This window comes from Natator depressus, chromosome 17, assembly GCF_965152275.1.
Source record: "Natator depressus isolate rNatDep1 chromosome 17, rNatDep2.hap1, whole genome shotgun sequence".
NCBI lineage: Eukaryota > Metazoa > Chordata > Testudines > Cheloniidae > Natator > Natator depressus.
Genome location: NC_134250.1, coordinates 1,532,003 through 1,555,270, shown reverse-complemented (window position 1 = coordinate 1,555,270; position 23,268 = coordinate 1,532,003). Strand labels below are relative to the sequence as shown.

The 23,268-nt window shown below is 62.2% G+C and overlaps 2 protein-coding genes across 5 annotated transcripts in view; one reads left to right on the top strand and one right to left on the bottom strand.

Annotated features, from left to right (window-relative positions):
• Window positions 1–13,138: 13,138 nt before the first annotated feature.
• Window positions 13,139–18,702, top strand: PROCA1 (protein interacting with cyclin A1). Its single transcript, XM_074974938.1, has 4 exons — window positions 13,139–13,403; window positions 15,498–15,630; window positions 16,490–16,624; window positions 16,712–18,702. The coding sequence occupies exons 1-4, from the start codon at window positions 13,139–13,141 to the stop codon at window positions 17,403–17,405; spliced, it is 1,227 nt and encodes a 408-aa protein (XP_074831039.1). The 3' UTR covers window positions 17,406–18,702.
• Window positions 18,703–21,238: 2,536 nt separating this feature from the next.
• SUPT6H (SPT6 homolog, histone chaperone and transcription elongation factor) overlaps window positions 21,239–23,268 on the bottom strand; it is a 40,230-nt gene continuing 38,200 nt past the window's right edge. For all 4 annotated transcript variants that reach the window (XM_074974745.1, XM_074974744.1, XM_074974747.1 and 1 more), the window contains one exon: window positions 21,239–23,065. In XM_074974745.1, coding sequence (XP_074830846.1) covers window positions 22,879–23,065 — 187 coding nt within the window. In that variant the 3' untranslated portion in view covers window positions 21,239–22,878. The remainder of the gene's footprint in view (window positions 23,066–23,268) is intronic.

Here is a 23,268-nt window from a genome sequence, read left to right as displayed (position 1 = left end):
AGTCGGTCAGGGGGTAGCCGGGAGGAGTCCCAAAAGAACAGGCCCCCCCCGATGCAGAGAGAGAGTCACCATGGGGCCTCCCAGCGGGGAAATAGGGAGAACCCCCTCCAAAGGGGAACGCCTGGTGTCGGGCCCCTCCGACCCGTTCGAGGGGACCAACGTGACCTGAGCTGCTATCACTGTGGCCAGAGAGGCCACGTACGGGCCCAGTGCCCCGGGCTCAGGGACAAACTGAGCAGACCCAACCTACCCAGGGTTAACTGGGTAGGGACTCAGCTGGACGAGGGGCAGGCGACCCAGGAAAGGGGGGCTACCAGTTTGCCACCTGCTCAGGAGGGAAGAGTACCCCCAGCCAGCCCCGCCAGAGGGCTGGAGGCTCTGGACTCAGGGTGCTCGGTTTACAGGGTGGGTGCGGGGCTGTCCCTCCGGAGAGAGTGCCTTGTTCCCCTGGAGGTGGATGGGAGGAAGGTCAATGGATACTGGGATACGGGCGCGGAGGTGACGCTGGCCCGGCCCGAGGTGGTGGCCCCAGATCGGGTGGTGCCCAACACCTACCTGACCCTGACGGGGGTGGGCGGGACCCCATTTAAGGTGCCCGTGGCAAGGGTACACCTGAAATGGGGGACCAAGGAGGGCCCCAAGGATGTGGGGGTACACCACCATTTGCCCACTGAAGTTTTGATGGGGGGAGACCTAGAGGACTGGCCAAGCGACCCCCAGACCGCCCTGGTTGTGACCCGTAGCCAGAGCCGGCGAGGGGCACTGCGACCTGACCCTGGGGAGGGTACCACACTGGAGGCGCGAGACCCTACTCGGGTGGGGAGGGAGCGCCGAGGGGCACGGCTCAGAGAGGCTGCGGCCTCAGACCTGGCTACGGAGGGGGAACCGGGCCCCATCCCTTCCCCAGCCGCTGAGTTCCAGGCCGAGTTGAGGAAAGATCCCTCCTTGCAGAAGCTCAGGGACCTGGCCGACCTCAGTGAGGGACGGACCATGAGGAGAGGCTGCCAGGAGAGGTTCCTGTGGGAGAAGGGGTTCCTGTACCGAGAATGGGCTCCCCCAGGGGAAGGGGAGTCCTGTGGGATCAGGAGGCAGCTGGTGGTCCCCCAGAAGTACCGCCGCAAGCTCCTGTCCCTGGCCCATGACATCCCCCTCGCAGGGCACCAGGGAATCCGGCGCACCCGGCAGAGGTTGCTACAGAACTTTTACTGGCCCGGGGTCTTTACCACCGTCCGGCAGTATTGCCGATCCTGTGACCCCTGTCAGAGGGTGGGGAAGGCCCGGGACAAGGGGAAAGCGGCGTTGAGACCTTTGCCCATCATAGAGGAGCCTTTCCAGAAGGTGGCCATGGACATCGTGGGGCCTCTCAGCAAGACGACCCGGTCGGGGAAGAAATACATTCTGGTGGTGGTAGATTTCGCCACCTGCTACCCCGAGGCAGTGCCCTTAGCTTCCATTGAAGCAGACACCGTGGCGGATGCGCTCCTGACCATTTTCAGCCGAGTGGGGTTCCCCAGGGAAGTCTTGACAGACCAAGGCTCCAACTTCATGTCGGCCCTGCTCCGGTGCTTGTGGGAGAAATGTGGGGTCCGGCATGACTGGGCCTCAGCGTATCACCCCCAGTCCAATGGGCTGGTGGAGAGGTTTAACGGGACGCTAAAGATGATGCTGAAAACCTTTATGAACCAGCACCCGCAGGATTGGGACAAGTACTTACCTCACCTGCTGTTCGCGTACAGGGAGGTGCCCCAGGAGTCTACCGGATTTTCGCCTTTCGAACTGTTATATGGAAGGAGGGTGAGGGGCCCCCTGGACCTGATGAGAGACGAGTGGGAGGGGAAGGCCACTCCCGATGGAGAGTCAGTGGTGGAGTATGTCCTGACCTTCCGAGAGAGACTGGCTGAACTCATGGGCCTGGCCAGGGAGAATCTGGCCAGAGCCCAGAGGAAGCAGAAGGTCTGGTATGACCGCACGGCGCGGGCCCGTGCCTACGCCACCGGGGATCAGGTGATGGTTCTCATCCCCGTGAGAAAGAACAAACTACAGGCCGCCTGGGAGGGCCCGTTCAAGGTCGTCAAGCAGCTCAATGAGGTAAACTATGTGGTGGAGCTGTCGAACCGGGCGCACCACCGCCGGGTGTACCATGTGAATATGATGAAGCCATATTATGCCAGGGGGAATGTGGTGTTAGCTGTGTGTGGTCAGTGGGAGGAGCAGGGAGATGACCCTTTAGTAGATCTATTCCCTGGGACCAGAGCTGGTTCCCCCCTGGAAACAATCCCCCTCTCGGATCAGCTCACCCCTGCCCAGCAAGCTGAGGTCAGGGGGGTGCTGCATCCGTACCGACAGCTGTTTTCCAACCAGCCTGGACGCACTAATCTGACTGTCCACCAGGTGCAGACAGGGTCGCACCCGCCGATAAGATGCTCCCCCTTCCGAGTCACAGGGAAAACTGCTCAGGACCTGGAAAGAGAGGTCCGGGACATGCTGGCTTTGGGGGTGATCCAGCCATCGGCCAGCCCTTGGGCCTCGCCGGTGGTGCTGGTCCCCAAAAAGGATGGGTCAGTCCGGTTCTGTGTGGACTATCGGAAGCTCAATGCCATCACTGTATCGGATGCCTACCCCATGCCCAGGCCGGACGAGCTCCTAGACAAGCTGGGAGGAGCTCGGTACCTTACCACCATGGACCTTACAAAGGGCTACTGGCAAGTGCCGCTGGATGCAGATGCCCGGCTGAAATCGGCCTTTATCACCCCTCTGGGGCTCTATGAGTTTCTGACCCTGCCTTTCGGCCTCAAGGGAGCGCCGGCCACCTTCCAGCGCCTGGTGGACCAGCTCCTGAGGGGGATGGAGAGTTTTGCCGTGGCATATATTGACGACATCTGTGTCTTTAGCCAGACCTGGGAGGACCACGTGTCCCAGGTTAGACAAGTGCTGGACCGACTCCAGGGGGCTGGGCTGACTGTCAAAGCGGAGAAGTGCAAGGTGGGGATGGCTGAAGTATCTTACCTGGGCCATCGGGTGGGGAGCGGCCGCCTAAAGCCGGAACCGGCCAAGGTGGAGGTGATCAGAGACTGGCCCGCTCCCCACACCAAAAAGCAGGTCCAAGCCTTTATTGGGATGGCAGGATACTACCGAAGATTTGTGCCCCACTTTAGCGCCATAGCCACCCCCATCACTGAGCTATGCAAGAAGGGGAAGCCAGACAAGGTGGTCTGGACCGAGCAGTGCCAGGAGGCTTTCCGGGCGCTGAAGGAGGCTCTGGTCAGTGGCCCAGTTCTAGCAAACCCAGACTTTGACAAGCCCTTTGTGGTGTTCACCGACGCCTCAGCCACGGGACTGGGGGCGGTGTTAATGCAGGAGGATGAAAAGGGGGAGAGACACCCCATCGTGTACCTGAGCAAGAAGTTGCTACCCCGGGAGCAACACTACGCGGCCATCGAGAAGGAGTGCCTGGCCATGGTGTGGGCCCTCAAGAAACTAGAGCCCTATCTCTTCGGGCGACACTTCACCGTGTACACCGACCATTCTCCCCTGACCTGGCTGCACCAGATGAAAGGAGCCAACGCCAAGCTCCTGAGGTGGAGCCTGCTCCTGCAGGATTACGACATGGACGTGGTCCACGTGAAGGGAAGTGCCAACCTGATAGCGGATGCGCTGTCCCGGAGAGGGGGCCCCGAACTTCCCCAGGTCACTGGTCACAGTGACCCCGCTCAGTTCAGTCTCGAAGCAACCTGCTGTCTCCCAACAGCAGGAGCTGGCACAGGAGCGCTGGCTCTGGGGCAGCTCACAGACACCCACATCCCCAGGGGAGTGGGCTTGGGGCTCAGTCAGGCTCTGAGCTGTGACAGCTGGCCCTGCTCCTGCTTCGGGAGTGTCCACAGCGTGCCAGGTGCAGTCCCGCCCTAAACAGTGGGGAGGTGGGCCCCACTTTTCATGGAGTCCCTGGGGCGATGCTCTGGACCTGCTCCCTATGAAGCCAGGCAGGACTCTGGGGAAGTCGCCTTTCTGGGAGCAGCCTGTCTGCAGGACACACAGCTCACACAGCTTCCACCTTCCTGGGTCTGACTTTGGAGCACTCAGCATCCTCTGCCCCTCCATGCGCTTCCCACAGCGAGTCCGCCCAGGCGGGGTCCTGGGGAAGCCAGAGGGTCCTGCCCCCCAACTCCGCAGTCAGACGGGACTCTCAGCCAGCCAGTAAAACAGAAGGTTTATTAGACAACAGGAACATGGTCTAAGACAGAGCTTGTAGGTGCAGAGAACAGGACCCCTCAGGCGGGTCCATTTTGGGGGGCAGTGAGCCAGACAACCATGTCTACACTTAACTCCATGTCCCCAGCCAGCCCCAAACTGATTCTCTCCAGCCCCTCCTCCTCCTCTGGGCTTTGTCCCTTTCCGGGGCCAGGAGGGCACCTGATTCCTTTGTTCTCCAACCCTTTAGCTCTCACCTGGCAGGGGGGAAGGGCCAGGCCATCAGTTGTCAGGAAACAGGGTGTCGGCCACTCTCTGTGTCCAGACCCCTGCACACACCTGCGCTCTAGGGCTCTGCAATGATCATACACCCTTACCCCACCACCTAGAGACTTAAGAACTGCATAGGGGAAAGTGAGGCACCCCCAGACTATTCAGAGGAAACATTAAGAACTGTCCAGCTTCGTCACATCTCTCCCCCCTTCGAGACCGAACTGAGAGGGGTCACTTTAGCCGGTGACCTGGGGAACTTCAAAGCCACCAACATTCCCATGGATGCCCCAGCATCTCTCCCATTCCTTGGTGGGAGTTACACCAGGCCCTTCCAGTTTCACGCCCTCCCTTAGGTCGGGGGTGGTTGATAGCACTCGCAGGCCGCATGTGGGAAGGTTTATGCGGCCCATGCCCTTTTGCCACTCCAAAACTCCTGGGGGTCAAACTGGGATCGGGTCTTCTCCCTGTGCTCCAGTCTGGAGGCCTGCAATTCGGGCTCTCTTGGTTAAGAGCCCCCATCTTGAACTGGGCCACATACTGTTCACTTACAGAATCAGCATGGAGACATCCCTTTCTCAACAACCTTGTCTCCCCAACAAGCTGGCCAAACACAGCCACTTAGTTATAGGACTGTTTAACTTTCTTAACAGTTTTCACTCCATCTGAGACCTTCTCAAAGCTATCCACGCTGGATCCTTCAACAGGAAAGTCAGTGGATCCATTCACAACAGAAAATTTCTGGCTGTTAGGAACTGAAACTTTCTGGATTAAATCACTTTCACACCCTTCAGTTGCAGTAAACTGCTTGCAAAGACGACCATGAGGATTCCTTTCCCCAGGGGCTTTTCTATGCAACAATTCACCCTTCACAGAAATTCTGCCCTTACCCTCTTCACCTAGGGCTTGCTCTAGAGGAACACTTTCCTGAGCAACAACAGACTCTTTCTGGGTCTCACTTACATCCAGAATTACCTCTGGCCCATCCGGCGGATTCCTACACCGTCCCCTTTCAGGCAAACTGACAGACTTCCTAGATGAAAGGTCAGAAGCATTCTCCTTCCCTTTGCCACACACAAGTTCAGGAATCTTTTCCTTCCTGCTACAGGTTTCCACACCCTCAGTAGGTAACACAATCACACACCTTCATCCTCTCCTTGTGCCCTGGCTAGGATCTCACCCTGATCAGACAGAGTTGCTCCACCCTTTCCAACAACACACTAGCAACAGGCAAAATACAAGCACCAGAATTGTCTGGTCTCTGGGATTTTGCATAGACACTAACTGGATGCGACCTAGTTACAGGGCCATTCTCCCGAGCAGACACAAACTTAGGGCCATTCCTGTCCTGGGCTTTAGCTGAATCCAGAACCAACTCTGAGACAACTGCATTACCCTCAACCGTCACAGGCTGAAAGGCCCCTTCTGTCTGCTCCACAGACAAAGAAGAGCCGGACACACTTTCTCCTTTCCCAGACACACAGCTTGGGATCTCTTTCCCCTTGTCCCAGCACACAAGGCTGGTCACAGACAACTGCTTGGAGATCAGGGTAGCTCCCTCCATAGGCAAGTCAATACCCCCGACAGACACAGGCACGTTTCCTTCACTGTCCCAATTCTCCACCCAGCTAACAGGTAAGGTCCAGGGACACTCATCTTCCACTCTCCTCGCCTCCCCACCCTGGTGACTAGACACAGCCATCAGCTCACAAGGCTGCCTAGGCTCATCCAAACTTTCCTTACCCAGCACCTTGCCACTCCCCACAGATCCCCTGCCCTGCCTGTGTCTCCCCCCACTCAGCTGGGGTCTCAGCTCCCACTGTGCTCAGCGCTGCCCTTGCTGTCCCAGTGGAGTAGGCAGGGAGCTCGCTGCTTTCCTCACTGCATCAGAGCCAGCGTGAGCCCCCTGAGCCCCCTCTCCGGTGTGCAAGGGGGCGGGGAGCATCTCTCTGTCCCACCCAACCCCAGGGGTCTGGTTACAGGCAGGCAGGTAGCCCAAGCATAGCAGCTCCTCCCCGGTGCCAGCCACGTCATCTGCATTTTCACTGACCATTTCCCTCTCCACCGATTGGCTCCCTGGATTCAAATTCAAACCCTCGGCAGTTACAGGAGCAGGGTCTGGATCCTGTCCCAAAGAGACACAGTCACCCCCCAACAGGGTCTCGCAGCTGATATCCTGGAGAACCCCAACGACCAGCCAGCCCCACCCCCCCGGGTGTGCACAGGGATCTGGGCCATAGGCAGGGCGAGGGGCTTCATCCCTGGGACCCTCACCCAGCTCACACAGCCCCTCAGCCTCTGAGGCTGCATCACCCAGGGCTGACAACAGTTCTCTCTGTCCCAGGATCTCACCACCCCACGAATGTCTCCCCATTGACCATCACCTTCCGCTCCCACTGGAGCTCTGAGGGGCCTGGCCCCAGGAAACTCCACACAGACATATAGGTTGGGACCAGGAGTGGGAGCCCGTCCACCTCTCCACCCATCTGGCTGACAGAGTCTATGGCCTTGGGACCCAGCAAGGGAGCTAGACACCGGGGCTTTTCCGCAGGGTCCCCCTGGTTCAAATCACCAGCCTGCTCAAAGGCAGTGAGGTGGGCATCCACATCCCCCCCCCTCCTTAACCAGGGGCAGCAATTTAGTCTCGAGGTTCCCTGCGGAACTGGCCCCCCGGGGTCTATCCCCACTCACCCCGGGGAGGTCCCCCAGGCCTCTCTGCTCCCCCATCGCCAGTTCATGCTGCTGCTGCTTCTGCAGCTCTTTCTCGGGGTCTCGCTGTCTCTCACAGTCCTCTTGCTCTCTCGGACTCAGCTCCAATCCCATCCGTCTCCGATCCCCCGATGGGGAGCCCAATCGTGAAGACCCCCGTCTGGTCAGGGACAGGAGTCTTGGGGGTGCCTGGCTACTACTCCAGCTGCTCCCAGATCCTGCTATAGCCCCAGTTGGGGTCAGGAATCTGTTCCTTCGAGCGGTCATCCTCCTCCAGCTGCACGATTAACTCTGCTTTGGTGAACTTTCCAATGCTCAACCCTCTCTTTCTGCACAGGGTTACAATGTCCTTCTTAAGGAGACGGTGACAGGCCATCACTCCGCTCTTCCCAAGTTGTTGTGGACTCACAGGCCTGTGTGCTCTCAGCTCCCCACGGTTTCCAGGGAGAACCCCTAGTGTGCCAGCCCTTCTCGAGGTCACCACCTCTTTGCCAGGGTCGAGCTGCAGACTCCTCCACCCCTGGGAGACCCTGTTACTGCAAAAGTCCTTCTCTCTGGTCACACACTCCCGGGAGTTAACCGCCCCCTGAAACCGTCAGTCTCTGAATCTTCAGCACGCCTGGTCCCCGTCAATCCCCCTTCATTTTACTGCTCCCCAGTCACTTACTGCAGGAAGCGCCGTCCACGGGGTGCAGTACATCCCACCTCTGTCACCAGTTGTCATGGAGTCCCCAGACGATGCTCTGGAACTGCTCCCTGCGAAGCCAGGCAGGACTCTGGGGCAGTCTCCTTTCTGTGAGCAGACTGTCTGCAGGACACACAGCTCACACAGCTTCCACCTTCCTGGGTCTGACCTCAGAGCATTCAGCATCCTCTCTGCCCCTCTTTGCGCTTCCCACAGCCAGTCCGCCCAGGCGGGGTCCTGGGGAAGCCAGAGGGTCCTGCCCCCCAACTCCGCAGTCAGACGGGACTCTCAGCCAGCCAGTAAAACAGAAGGTTTATTAGATGACAGGAACATGGTCTAACACAGAGCTTGTAGGTGCAGAGAACAGGACCCCTCAGCTGGGTCCATTTTGGGGGGCAGTGAGCCAGACAACCACGTCTGCCCTTCACTCCATGTCCCCAGCCAGCCCCAAACTGAAACTCTCTCCAGCCCCTCCTCCTCTGGGCTTTGTCCCTTTCCCGGGCCAGGAGGTCACCTGATTCCTTTGTTCTCCAACCCTTTAGCTCTCACCTGGCAGGGGGGAAGGGCCCAGGCCATCAGTTGCCAGGAGACAGGGTGTCGGCCATTCTCTGTGTCCAGACCCCTGCACACACCTGCCTTCTAGGGCTCTGCAAGGATCATACACCCTTATCCCATCACCTAGATACTTAAGAACTGCCTAGGGGAAACTAAGGCACCCCCACACTATTCAGAGGAAACATTAAGAACAGTCCCACTTCATCACACCACTACCTAGGCCATGGGTTACAGAGAGCAGCCCTGAATCTGGCACCATTTCCCCTTTAAATTCCCTGCAGTCCCATGGTCCCCTATTGCCTGCCATGTGGTGCCACCAATCTCACCTCCTTGGCTGCCAGGGTCAGGCTGTGCCCAAGCTTCACAGCCAGAGGAAAGACATGAGACAGAGGCAGTGCCAGGGCTGGAATCCCTCCACATCCTCCAGGCCGGGATGGGGATCCTCCAGCCAGAACCGAATTCCTCCCGAGTACGCTAGGCCCCAGCGTGCTGCTCATGGACAAGCCGGGCTGCTCAGCGCAAGGCCAAGCGCTGCATGCCGGAGCCTGTGGCCTCTGCCAGCTGCATCACGGGAGTGGGAGGTAGCCCTGAGCCGCGCCATCAACCCCCGGGTACCTTTGGGGCCCCCGGCGGCTGCCAGGCCAGACAACTCCTGCAGCCCATAGCCGGGCAGGGTGGGTGCAGAGCCTGGCCTGTGTGAGAACAGGGTGCGTTGCCTTGGGAGGTGCAGGTGGCAGCCCAGCCAGCGGGAGCCCATGGCACAGGGGCTGCCAGCCCCATGTTAAAGGCCCCAGCAGATCGTGTGGCTTTTCCATAATCCAGCCCTGGTCTCTAGGCTCCTTAATGCAACTTTTATTAATATGCTTGAAGAAAGAGGTGTTCTTGGCATGAATTCCCGTGGCCCGTGGTGTGAGAGCGGGTGACTCCCCCTGCACCGGCATGGCTGCTGCATCACAAAGGGCCCTGTTCCGGGCACAGGAACATGAAAGAGCCGATGGCGTGTTCGGGGGAGGCAAAATCTGAAAGGAGCCTGAGTCCTATGGGCCCTGCAACATCACCCCATTGCAGGCTGCCAGGCAACCAGGCTCAGCCCGCCCCTTGGAAGCCGTGAATTCAGGAGAGGGGGCTTGGGGGTAACTCTCGGTCAGAGGCCTGGGAAGGGAAGAAGGCAGATTAAGCGCTAACCCTTTCCTTGCCAGGCTGAGGCCTGGGAATGCAGCTGAACAGAGCCTGGCCTGGGAGGGTCTGAGCCGCCCGCTGACGGGGTGCTTGGCACCTCACCCGACTGGGTCTCTTGCTTGAGCCAAACCCACGCGGAGGGTATTGGGGCAGGTTGGCTGAGACCAGGAAGAGCCGGTCTTGGTCCCAGAGGCCATGGAGCCATTCCCGGCTGCGCACAGAGAGCAGGGCCAGCTGCCCCCAGGGCTGAGGATGGGAGAGATTCACCCACCCATGTGGAATCCTGGTCCCAGCCAAGTGGCTGGGCTCAGCACAGGCTGGTCTACAATCTCACAGCTGGAGGGGGCCTCTGGAAACCCCTGTGTTCCCCAGGGCTCCCATCAAAGGCCAGCAATGGGATGCACACAGCTCCCGGAAGACGCTCTTCAGGCATCAGCCAGGGAGGGCCTGCTCCCTCTCCCCTCACCCAGCAGCCCTCGTAGCCCCTTGCAGAGCCCCGGGAGCCCCCGAAGGGCAGGACGAGCTCATTGTTCTAGGGGCACAACCCGAGCTCCTGCGAGAACAGACCCGGCAGCCCCAGGGCAGAGCCCAGCAGTGTGGTGCGGTGCCAGGCTGCCACAGAGCAGTGGCTTGGGGGTCTGAGCCCCAGGGCTGACAGCCCCTTTCACCGCCTGGCAGGGTTGTCCCAACCCTTCAGACCCATCAGATACATCCAGCATCGTGCCGATTCCTCTGTGAGCCTTGCTTTGCTGGCACCGAGAACTCAAGGGGCTTTTCCCGATGCCCTTGGCCAAACCTCTCCCTCCCCACACACAGTGTGCTGGGTGGTGGCTCCCACCTTCACCCCAGAGGTGGCTGCATCCTTGGTGCCGGAGGGACGGAGCTCCGCTGAGAGCAATGTGAGAGTTGGGTGAGTTCAGCCACTATTCAGCTAGCAGGGGGTGGGGGGCTGCAGATGCTCACGGAGGCGTCATGGCTGTCGTTACAGATTCGGGCTCCAGAGGGAGGCCCAGCCTGCCCTGCCTGACAGCCCTGGGTCTGGACGAGGGCTGCCACCTCTGGGGCACCAAACACCAGGGCACGTGGGATGATCCCGGAGCCCGGGCACCTTTCAGCTAGCTCAGAAAAGGGACATTCCTAGGGAAACCTGACCAAGCTGCAGCCCTGGACTGGGTTTGTTGCCTCCCTGCCCCCCAGCATGCTCTGGGCCTGCACTGGGAGCAGGTGTCTTTCCACCCCCACCCCAAGTGAAGACAGGCCCGGTCTGCCCTCCTTGCGGGGTTAAAGCCCAGCGTCCCACCCAGTCTTTGGGAACCCCTAGTGCAAATAAATGCCCCCCCCCCGCATCCCCTCTCCGCCCATGGCTGCCTCATGCCTCAGGAGGGTCCCTGGACTCCCCTCCCCACCCTGCCATCTGGGGTGAGATCAACTGGGGACTCCCTAGACAGAGGAGGGAGGGGGAACAAAGGGGGAGGTGGGGGAAAGGGGAGGAGAGAGAGATGGGGAGTGGGCATGGGGAGAGGAGATGGGGGAGGGGATGCGGGCAGGATAGAAGGGTTGGGGAGGGGGCAGGGGGCTCGTGGGGCAGTATATGGGGAGGGGGAAGGGCAGAGAGGGAGTTGCAGTGGGGAGAGGGTCTGGGGGTAGATGAGGAGGGTGAGGGAGTCACGGGGGGACAGAGGGAAGGGGCGGTCCCGGGGGGAGAGGGGGCAGGAGGGGGGAGTGGGGGGGAGGGAAGGGGCAGGGAAGGGGCAGTCCCGGGGGCAGGAGGGGGGGTGGGGGGGAGGGAAGGGGCAGGTAAGGGGGCGGTCCCGGGGCAGGAGGGGGGCCGGGGGCGAAGGGGCAGGGAAGGGGCGGTCCCGGGGCAGGAGGGGGGCCGGGGGCGAAGGGGCAGGGAAGGGGCGGGTCCCGGGGCAGGAGGGGGGTCGGGGGGCGAAGGGGCAGGGAAGGGGCGGTCCCGGGGCAGGGAAGGGGCGGTCCCGGGGCAGGAGGGGGGCCGGGGGCGAAGGGGCAGGGAAGGGGCGGTCCCGGGGCAGGAGGGGGGTTGGGGGGCGAAGGGGCAGGGACGGGGCGGTCCCGGGGCAGGAGGGGGGCCGGGGGCGAAGGGGCAGGGAAGGGGCGGTCCCGGGGCAGGAGGGGGGCCGGGGGCGAAGGGGCAGGGAAGGGGCGGTCCCGGGGCAGGAGGGGGGTCGGGGGGCGAAGGGGCAGGGAAGGGGCTGTCCCGGGGCAGGAGGGGGGTCGGGGGGCGAAGGGGCAGGGAAGGGGCTGTGCCGGGGCAGGAGGGGGGCCGGGGGGCGAAGGGGCAGGGAAGGGGCGGTCCCGGGGCAGGAGGGGGGTCGGGGGGCGAAGGGGCAGGGAAGGGGCTGTCCCGGGGCAGGAGGGGGGTCGGGGGGCGAAGGGGCAGGGAAGGGGCAGTCCCGGGGCAGGAGGGGGGTCGGGGGGCGAAGGGGCAGGGAAGGGGCGGTTCCGGGGCGGGGGGGGGTCAGGGGGCGAAGGGGCAGGGAAGAGGCGGTCCCGGGGCAGGAGGGGGGCGGGGGGCGAAGGGGCAGGGAAGGGGCTGTGCCGGGGCAGGAGGGGGGTCGGGGGGCGAAGGGGCAGGGAAGGGGCTGTGCCGGGGCAGGAGGGGGGTCGGGGGGCGAAGGGGCAGGGAAGGGGCTGTCCCGGGGCAGGAGGGGGGTCGGGGGGCGAAGGGGCAGGGAAGGGGCGGTCCCGGGGCAGGAGGGGGGTCGGGGGGCGAAGGGGCAGGGAAGGGGCGGTTCCGGGGCAGGGGGGGGGTCGGGGGGCGAAGGGGCAGGGAAGAGGCGGTCCCGGGGCAGGAGGGGGGCGGGGGGCGAAGGGGCAGGGAAGGGGCGGTCCCGGGGCAGGAGGGGGGTCGGGGGGCGAAGGGGCAGGGAAGGGGCGGTCCCGGGGCAGGAGGGGGGCCGGGGGCGAAGGGGCAGGGAAGGGGCTGTCCCGGGGCAGGAGGGGGATTGGGGGTCGAAGGGGCAGGGAAGGGGCGGTCCCGGGGCAGGAGGGGGGCCGGGGGCGAAGGGGCAGGGAAGGGGCTGTCCCGGGGCAGGAGGGGGATCGGGGGGCGAAGGGGCAGGGAAGGGGCGGTCCCGGGGGCGGGGGGGGGCGGGGGGCGAAGGAGCAGGGAAGGGGCGGTCCCGGGGCAGGAGGGGGGCGGGGGGCGAAGGGGCAGGGAAGGGGCGGTCCCGGGGCAGGAGCGGGGTCGGGGGGCGAAGGGGCAGGGAAGGGGCGGTCCCGGGGCAGGAGGGGGGCCGGGGGCGAAGGGGCAGGGAAGGGGCTGTCCCGGGGCAGGAGGGGGGTCGGGGGGCGAAGGGGCAGGGAAGGGGCGGTCCCGGGGCAGGAGGGGGGCCGGGGGGCGAAGGGGCAGGGAAGGGGCGGTCCCGGGGCAGGAGGGGGGCCGGGGGGCGAAGGGGCAGGGAAGGGGCTGTCCCGGGGCAGGAGGGGGGCCGGGGGGCGAAGGGGCAGGGAAGGGGCGGTCCCGGGGGGTTGATAAGGCGGCGGCGAGGCGCTGTCTGGCCCCGCGGTGCTGAAGGCGGCCGGGCCATGCGGGCCGTGGCGCTGCGGCTCCTGTGTCTGCTGGCGGCGGCTCGGGGGGCCGAGAGCCCTGGGCAGCCCGGCCCCGCCTGCGCCCCCGCCGGCTCCCCGGGCTCGGGCGGGCGGCAGCCGCTGGGCGCCACGTGGGCGCCGGGCCGGGGGCGGCCGGAGCCGGCGGGAGGCGCCGCCCGCAGACGGGCCAAGCGGGGCTTCACCTACCCGGGCACCCTCTGGTGCGGGGCCGGCAGCAACGCCGACAGCTTCGAGCAGCTGGGTGAGGGCCGGGACCCCCCCCATTGCCCGGGGCGCTGGAGCCGGGACCCCCCCCCAGTGCCCGGGGCCCTGGAGCCGGGTCGGGACCCCCCCTCCCCGGGCGCTGAAGCCGGGAACCCCCCCGGGACCGCCCGGGGCGCTGGAGCCGGGACCCCCCCCCCCGCCATGCCCAGGCAGCTGGAGCCGGGACCCCCCCCCCATGGCCCGGGGCGCTGGAGCCGGGACCCCCCCCCCCACGGCCCGGGGCCCTGGAGCCGGGTCGGGACCCCCCCTCCCCGGGCGCTGAAGCCGGGAACCCCCCCCGGGACCGCCCGGGGCGCTGGAGCCGGGTCCCCCTCCCGCACTGCCCGGGGCGCTGGAGCCGGGACCCCCCCCCGCCATCCCAGGGAGCTGGAGCCGGGATCCCCGCCCGCACTGCCCGGGGCGCTGGAGCCGGGAACCCCCCCGGGACCGCCCGGGGCGCTGGAGCCGGGTCCCCCTCCCGCACTGCCCCGGGGCCTTGGAGCCGGGACCCCCCCCCCCGCCATGCCCAGGGAGCTGGAGCCGGGTCGGGACCCCCCGTCCCCGGGGCGCTGAAGTCGGGACCCCCCCCGGACCGCCCGGGGCGCTGGAGCCGGGACCCCCCGCCCCGCACCGCCCGGGGCGCTGGAGCCGCGTCGGGACCCCCCCCCACAGCAGATCTATGCGAGGAGCGGCAAACCGCAGCCCCCTACCCCGCCCAGTCCGAGTGTGGATGGGGGCGGGAGACTCGGCGCGCGGGGCGGGGGGGTCGGAGTGCTCAGTGATTGATCACTCAACACACCCCGTGGGGGGGGGGCAGGTGAAAGCCTGTGTGTGAGTGTGAGGGGGCAAGTGGGGGCGTTTGCAGAGGTCGGTGGGGGGGTGTGTGTTTGGGTGTGAGTGGGGGGGTCGTTGGGGTGTGTATGGGGGGGTGGGGTCATTGCGGTGTGCAGGAGGGGGTGGGGAGGTTTTATGAGTGTCTGTTGCGGGTTGTTGGGTGGGTTGGGGGTGCACGTAGGGGTTGTTGGGGATGCATGCGGGAGGGGGTGGGGTCTTTGGGGGTGTCCATGGGAGGGGTGGGGGGTTGGGTATGTGGGGGTTTTGGGGTGTCTGTGTGGGGGGGTTGTGTGTGGGGGGTAGTTGGGGGTGTGCATGTGGGTTTTTGGGGTGGGGCCTTTGGGAGTGTGTGGGGAGGTTTTGGGGGTGTCCGTGGGAGGTGGGGGGGTTGGGGGGCATGTGGGAGGCAGACGGGGTTTTGGGGGTGTCCGTGGGAGGTGGGGGGGTTGGGGGGCATGTGGGAGGTGTGGGGGGTTTGGGGGTGTCCGTGGGAGGTGGGGGGGTTGGGGGGCATGTGGGAGGCGGACGGGGTTTTGGGGGTGTCCGTGGGAGGTGGGGGGGGTTGGGGGGCATGTGGGAGGCGGATGGGGTTTTGGGGGTGTCCGTGGGAGGTGGGGGGTTGGGGGGCATGTGGGAGGCAGATGGGGTTTTGGGGGTGTCCGTGGGAGGTGGGGGGGGTTGGGGGGCATGTGTGAGGTGAACGGGGTTTTGGGGGTGTCCATGGGAGGTGGGGGGGGTTGGGGGGCATGTGGGAGGTGTGGGGGGTTTGGGGGTGTCCGTGGGAGGTGGGGGGGTTGGGGGGCATGTGGGAGGCAGATGGGGTTTTGGGGGTGTCCGTGGGAGGTGGGGGGGGTTGGGGGGCATGTGTGAGGTGAACGGGGTTTTGGGGGTGTCCATGGGAGGTGGGGGGGGTTGGGGGGCATGTGGGAGGCGGACGGGGTTTTGGGGGTGTCCGGGGGTGGCGTGGGGTTGGGGTCGTGGGGGGCTTTGGGGTGTGCACAGGCTGGGTGCAGGGTGGTTGAGGGGAGCGAGGAGGAGCGGGAGAGGCAGGGCTGTCAGCGAGTCTGGAAGGCCGCGCTGGCAGACCAGCAGCAGCCGGGAGGCAGGGCCCTACATGTGCCGAGAGCCCCGGAGCCTGCTGCCTCAGCCCCGCCGGCCGCAGAGCTGGCGGCCCTCGGGCGTTCGCGCTGGGGCCCGCTCCGGCGTGCTGCTCCTGTGCGGCGCGGGGGCTGAGGCGTTCTCTCCCTCGTCCCCGCAGGAGAACACCGAGAGACCGACAGGTGCTGCCGGGAGCACGACCACTGTCAGCACGTCATCCACCCCTTCACGTACCAGTACGGCTACCGGAACCTCCGCTGGCACACCATCAGCCACTGCGCCTGCGACCTGCGGTGCGGGAGCCGGCCTGGCCCGCCGCCGGGCTGCACGGGGGAAGCCAGCCATGGCCGACGGCCACGGGACGCCATCGGGGCGGGGGGGGGACGCTGCCCCGGCTGTTGAACACAAAGTGGCGACAGAGCTTGGGCAGCGGCAGGGGGTTGGAATTTCCCGACTTCTCCCCCTGCCGGGAGCACAGCCGAGCGGGCACCGGAGAACAGGCTGCTGCGGAGCGGGCTGGGGCTACTGGCTTTCTTTGTAACCTCGGCCAAGACCCAGCCCCTGGGTGGGTCCACACACGTGGGAGGGTTTTCTCCAGTCCACGTGGTTAAGCCATCTCTCCAAGAGGAGGTCACTCGGTCGATGGACGAATTCACCCGCCCCCCTCACTGCGTCTGCCCCGGGGTTTGGTCGACCTGATCCCAGCACCCAGGGCACAGGCCTTAGCCTCTCCCCTCTGTGGCATAGGAACAGCTTACCCGCTGACGGAAGGCCCCAGAGACGGGTAGGGTTAGTTAACTGGCACGGAGTACAATGCTGCCCACTGGCAGCAGCTGCAGGCCCCGTCACCGGGCCCGTTGGCTGGTTCCTGTTTAGAAACCTGCATGCCACAGTTCTCCCAAACCAGTCCCGCTGCTCAGGCCCTGAGGCCTTGTGCTGGAGACACTGGACAGCTCTCCCCTGGCAGCGGCAAGGCCATCACCCCAGCGCTTGCGCAGAGAGACAGGCTGCTGCAGGGTGTGAGGAACAAGAGCCGGTGAAGGCCCGTGACAGCTCCTCCCCCGCTGCCCCGGCCAGGGCCCAGATCAGCCTGGCAGGAGCGGCCCCGTGCCCCTTTCTTACCCTGCCTGAGGCTCTGCGCTGCCCTTGCAGGTTGAAAGGCTGCCTGAGGCAGGTGAACGACACTGCCTCCCGCGTGGTGGGCCAGGCCTTCTTCAACGTGATCCAGGTGCCCTGCTTTGAGTTCACCTACAGAGAACAGTGCGTGGAGCCCTATCTCTACATCTGGTAAGTCCTGACCAGGGAGCCTGGGGTGCTCCCACGCCCCTCCCGCTGCACCCCCCTCACTCTGCTTCTCGTCCCACTTCTCTCAAGGTGCAAGAGGTACAACACCGTGGCCATTGCGGTCCCCCGGGCGCCGGTGCTCTATGAGTTTGGTGGGGAACTGATAGACCAAGTGGCAGCTGGCTCGGACAGGGCTCCCTCCAGCCCAGCGCCCCAGCCCAGCACTCCCCCACCTAGAGAGAGCACGGGCAGATGGGCCCCTCCTCCGACAAAGCACCCACCCTCAGGCCAGGTTGTCACACAGGCTATGGACAGCTCCCAGAAGTCTGCGCCCACTGGGCCCAAGCCAGAGAGCCCCACCAAGAACCAGCGGAAGGGGAAAGGGAAGAAGAGAGGGAGGAAAACCATGAAAGGAAAAGGGCTGAAAAAGAAGAAAGTCCATTCCAGAGTTGAGGTGCTGGGGCTCCCCACCCCCACTGCAGATGCTGCCTCCCTCCTCCCTAAGCATCTGGGGCTGGGAGAGCTGGGAAACAAGCTGCTGGACTCTGGGGGGAAGGAGGATGCGTTCAACGCCATCCTGAATGATGCCCCCATCCGGGAGGAGACCCTGACTCCACACGGGACAGCGCAGGCTGAAAACAGTGACCGGGGGCAGTGGAAGGCAAGGCCTTTACCTACTCTCCAGCCCACGTTCCCAGCTGCCAGCAGGAGGAAGAGGAGGCGGGAAAGAAATGGAAGGAAGCGCCTGAGAAAGAAAGCGGAGTCTCTGCCCAGGCCTGTCTGAGACTCACTGCAGCCAAGGCTGCCCTTCCCCTCATCCTCAAGAGGGCAGCTTGCCAGTGTAATAAATTAGCTCAATGCAGCAGATGGTACCATGCTAGTGTTCTATACCTAACCCGTCCAGCCCAGACCCTGCTGCTGGCAGGGTGTCCGTGCAGGGCCGATGAGATGGAGCTCCTGCTGCAGGGAGTCCTCTGTGACTTGGCTGCTGCGTCACCAGCGCCGTTGAAATGTTTGCCCAGGAAAGAGGTGACAATGCAATTTAGTACATTTGTAAAGCGGGCCAAGGAACAGGAAAGACTTGTGTCCCTCAGCTCTAATCCAGCACGGAGCCAAAAGAACAAGAGAGCTGGGCTTAGCATAGCCGAATGGGGAGAGCCCTGCCTGCTACAGAGCGGAGGGCATGGGCCAGAAACCCCTGCTCATGCAGCTGCGGGGCGGCAAAGCCTGCCTGTTCCCCATCGGAGCAGACCGGCAGTCACCGTGGTAGCACCCCTCTGGCCATGCAGCGAAAGGCACAGTCCCTGCCGTGAAGGGTCTAGGCAAGATGACAGTCCCTGGGGAGGGGTAGAAACAGACGAGGGAGAGCACGCGTGTGATCACTGCACTAGTGTGCAGAGCTAATGGTTGTTTTTAGCTGTTGCTTTCCTGATCCCACCTCAGCTCCTGTATTTCCCCTGCTGTTGCTCCCCTGCCCCGCAAAATGGGTAATTGCACCAGGGGTTCCCAAGAGATACTTTGGCCCTGGTCCTTTTTGCTTTACTGAAGTTTTAGGGCTCATGCTAAACAGCTAGGCAACTCATGCTAGGCAGTAAACACCCACCCAGCCCCTGCTGGCACAGCATATACCCCCCTTAGTGCCAACACCCCCTTGCTTGGGTGCCTTTTAAAGTTAGACTCCCAAAGGTTTGCTGGCTCCAGGGCTCGGACCATGGTGATGGGGGCTGCTTTTCCTGCACACCCACAAAGAAGCAACCCTGGTTGTGTCCCAGTGTTTGGAAGGGAAACAGCAGCACAATGGGACCCTCTGAGAGCAGATGCCAGAGAACTGGGCAGAGCAGAGGGGGAAAATTCTTCAGGCTCCCAGCCCTTGGTCAGCTCTGAGGCCAGCCCAGCACCTGACCCTCCCAGGGCAGCACTTAAAAGAAAAGCAAGTTCTGTGTGTTTCTGTGAACTGGGTGCTTGTTTGGCCTAGGCCAGGCAGACAGCACCTTGGGCTTTGAGAAAGGATCCTGTTTGGTCCAAGTGTTGGACCATGAGAGGCGCGCAGGTTATTAAAGAACTAGGCTGAGTTACTCCTCACCATTCATGCTGTTTCATTTCTCAACACTCAGCTTAGGCACGGAGTTGTTTTCCCTGCAAGCTGGCAGGGCAGGAATGGCAGAGGGAGGATGGGCATGCAGATTTCCTGCACTGAGTTAAGGGCAGGGCATGCGGTTCCCTGCCCTGACCCCGCCTTAGCGCACACAGCTGGTCAGTACCTTGATTTGGGGCATTCATTAACCAACTGCAGCTTCTTGCTTAGCTGGGATTGGGTTGCCGCTGTAGCAGTTCTCAGGCCACTTACAGAGCTTGGGGGTTTATAATAATAATTCTCTGCCCTGCTCCAGTGATAGCAATGGGAGGTGCTGAGTTTTACACATGAACCCTCTAGCCCGCGGGCAGGTACTAACTCCATTTGACTGAACAGGTCAGTGCCTTGCATAAAGCTACATGCCAAACCAGCGCGTAGGGGCCGGGAACCCAGGCCAGAGCCCAGCCTGTGCTGTACCCACAGGTGGTGGTAGCTGGAGGGTCACTTGTGAACATTAACATCATGCCCGCCCACCCTGCAATTCTGTGGTGTTCTCGAGGCAGGGCGCCCGTCTGTCTGCGTGGCCTGCGGCTCTGAGAGTCAAGGTCTCTCACTGTGTGGACTTTGGCTGCTTTGCTGCAGCCACTGGGAGATCAAGTGGGTGGAGGATGTGCCCCAAGGAGCTCCCCAATGGGCTCAAGTCTTGCAGGCACTAGCCAAGCACTCGGATGAAATGTGTACGAATACCTACGAAGGCATAAGGCAGAGGTTTGCCTGCAGTTACACAGCTCAGGAAAGCCCTGCTCCCACTCTCATTCTGCACTGAGTGAGATGCAAAGATCATGCCGGAAAACAGACCCACCAATGCATGGGAGAAGCCGTGTTTTCAGCGAGCTCCACCCTGGAGCCAGGCAAGCCATTCTAGCAAAGTCTCTCAGGAGACTAAAAAAGCCGTCATTTAAAACCAGCATTTGGCAAGATGATCCTTATCTCAATGTCAGACATAGGGCCCAGGTACGAGGTGCTGGGGGAGGGCAGCGTGCCTGTCCATGCAGGGAGGCCTCTCAGCGTTACCCAGCCACTCAGAGCATGCAATGCTAAAGCAAAAAGCACAGGAGTGTTTAGTTTCAGACTTTTGGGGAGATACTGATTTAAACCTGCCACCGCCTCCTGCAGGACTCTTCAAATACCGTAAGAGACCAGCCCCTGCTCCGGAGAGGATGGGCCATTCCCCCGCCCTTGGACAAAGGATCATGAGAACCCAGACACATCACAAGCGAGCAGCCTACTTACCATGGGCCCTGCACAGAGCCAAGCGTGCTGCTTGTCACTCAGCCACAGCAGTGCAGCTCAGAGTGAGCCTAACCCTGGGAACGTCCTTTCCAAAGCTCTGCACCCCTACCGAGCAGCCACGGGCGTGCAAGGGGGCAGAGCGCTAGCAGGAGAGAGACATTTAAAACCACAGTGCAGTGCCTCCGAGCTCAGCCAAGCGCTGCTAGGCAGAGTCTTTCAAGCGATGTCCTGGGTGCACGCGGGAGCGATGTAGCGTAGAAGGCTGCGGCCTCCTCTGGGGAAGGAGGCAGGGTGTGGGAGGGGATCGCGACTTGCAGGAGGGCCTGGGATACAAGATGGGAAACGCAGGCTCCCATTTCCTACTAGCAGCAGCTCATGCACATCTTCCCAATCTCCCCCGTGGAGATCAGACCAAACCACCCCGCCCGAGCAGAGGCCGGTGCAGGAGCGTTATCGTCATCCGGGCTCCCGAGAACGGGCTGCAGCATGCTTACTGCGGAAATGGAACGCCCCAGCCCGAACCAGCGCCAGGGCCCAGCAGAGTAAAGGGAGGAAACGCAGGCTCTCTACCGCAGGGGCTAACCTTCTCGTAACCTGCTGCATGTTTTGCCAAGGCCTGTCGCTCAGGGACGTGCCCCCTTGAGCGTTCGCAGGCCATGCCGTCATTAGAGCCACGCAAGTGCTGGTGGAACAGAGATGGGAGCGGGATTGGCGTCTAGTTCTACGGGGACCGTCTGCACTGGGGATGGGAGAGCAGGGGATGAGCCTGGAACCTGAGCCAGGAAGGGGGTGGGGCCAGGTGACACCTTTGCCAGGGAAACTGGACAAAGGCTAGAGGAGAGAGCCTGCAGTTTTGTGCTGGGTGGTGGAACGCAGGGAACCCCAAGGCTGGGGGCTAAGCTCCCTGCCCCCCAGAAGGACTTGACTGAGGGGTCCTGGTTGTACCCACAAGCTCTGTTTTAGACTGTGTTCCTGTTGTCCAACAAACCGTTCGGTTTACTGGCTGGCCGAGTGTCACGGTGAATCCCAGGAAGAGGGGTGCAGGGCCCTGACTCCCCCACACTCCGTGACAACCTGGCATCCCCAGAGCAGGGCAGGAGGTGACTTACAGAGCGGAGAGCGTTAGTGCAGTAGGCAGGGAGAACGCTGGGTACAATCGACATCCCAAAAGTAGAATTTTATTGATGGAAAGGGAAAAAACTAAAACCAAAGACAGCCAGAAGGAGCGGTCAGATGAAGCGCAATGGCTCTCTGGCAGGTTCCCTCAGAGGAAGCTACTCCACAGTCAAATTCCTCTCATACAGAACTGAACAAAATAAACAAACAGCGTAAGGTTAGTATGCTTGTTAATCTACCCCCGAGCAGAGCCCGCCTGCACGGTAAGGAGAGGGATGCAGCCAGGCCAGCACCCTGGGGAGCAAAGGGGATATGCTGTAGGGAAACCAGGTCCTGCACTCCTTGGGAGAACAGCTTCACCTTCTTGTCTCCTGCATCTCTTGCTATTTAAGGGTATTTGCATGCAACAGGACCTTTGTTTCCTAAGCTGTCTGCTCCTTTCCCAGCTGAGGGCAGAGCCCTCTGGGACTTCAAGCAGTGGGTTGTGATGTTAGCAGATCAAGAGCAACAAAAATCCTGGTTCCAGGCAAAATCCTCCTGGAGAAGGCAGGTGGCGAAATACAGGGAAGTGTATGAAACAGAGCCCTCAGGTCTGGCAGGGCTGCTTCTGACCCAGGACAGACAGTACCTGCATTCCGTCAGCCTCCTGCCTGGCTCCTGCTAGGACAGAGGGGAGGGCAGCGCCAGGGGTGTCGCCCTGATACGCTGGGCTGAGAACCCCACACAACACATTCAACACAAAATATTCTTCAGCATCAGCCCACCAGGCAACTCGGGCAACACAAGACGAGGGGCATTTCCTGGTTCACTGCTGTACTCTGCTTCTGCAGCAAATCCGTGGTTGAGAGCAGAGGGCAGGCAATACGGGATGAGAAGAGAACACCTCCAGACTAGTGTTCAGTAGAAACACTATTTATTCACCCTTTTCGGTTACAGGTGGACAGAGCTAAGCGGTATGACAGAGGACATGCACTTCAGGCTGATTTGCATTCTCCTCACCACAGGAGTGGCTGCACTTGCAGTGTCTTAGGTCTTGCTCACTCTTGGAAAAGCTGCTGTTACCCAGGGTTTTGCTTTGCAGTCTGAGTTAAAAACCAACTGAATAAATATTGTCCCAAATGAAGCCAGGAGAGGATGAGCCTGTGGTACAGCTGCTTCTCTCTCTGGCAAGAGCCCTAGCCCAGAGCTGCTCTGCTAGAACCCCCTTGCAAATACAGCTGGGGCCGTTGGCGGAGTTTGGCAGAGCCCACTATACAAGGAGCCACCAAGCAAACAGGAGCAGAAACTTCAGAGGATGTGGGTTGAGTTGTCCGAGCCCCCACGTGACTTCGTTCCGTGGGTCGGAACGGGGACGGGCGACGGTCAGAATACATGACGATCAAAATAAAACTTCGCTCTAGGCCAAGAGCTTTTGCATTTCCAGCTAGGTTTGCTTTCTAGTCTTTGGCTGTGAAAGCAGGTCGCTGTGCATTTCTAAAGGGTCTCGTTCGACCCTTGTAACTGTTCTGCTGAGCTTCCCACACGGTGAACCAAGGTTTAGTGCACAGAGGTGTCTGCAGCATCCCTTCCTATGATCTGTGTGTGTATTTTTACCAGCCCTGCCAAGTATATTAGCTCATGTGGGTGGACGCACCAAGTGTCATTTCACATAGTTTTATGAAGTATAAAATAGGAGTTGTGTGGAGAAGGGAAGGGAACTCGTTCTCAGCTGTTCTCCCTCCCCCTTCCCCTCCCAAGAGAAAGAACAGAGGTCAAGCATCAGGTCCAGCAAGGCCTATCGATCCATTTCATCCAGAAGTGGTGTAGCGTCCCCAGCAATGGACATGGGCGTGCTCTCGATCATGGGGCTGGGAGATGGACGAGGGGTCAGCCTCTGCTTCTGTTTCCTCCGCTCAGCCTCCTTCTCCTGGAGCCACTGCTCGGCCATTTTCCCCCAGTCGATTGCAGCATGGCTGTTGGACCTAGACAGGCAAAAGCAGGAAGTGAAACATATGAATAGCAGGAGCCCAACAGGGTCAGTTTCCCTCCCCAGGTGCTGCCTTCGCAGAAGGATGCCACTACTGGATGCCCCCAAAGTCTCTCTCTCCTATTCAAAGGCAGGCGGGTGACAGGGCAGCCCACGCAGACTTCCTCCCCCAGCACGGTTACTCAGAGCAAGGTGCAG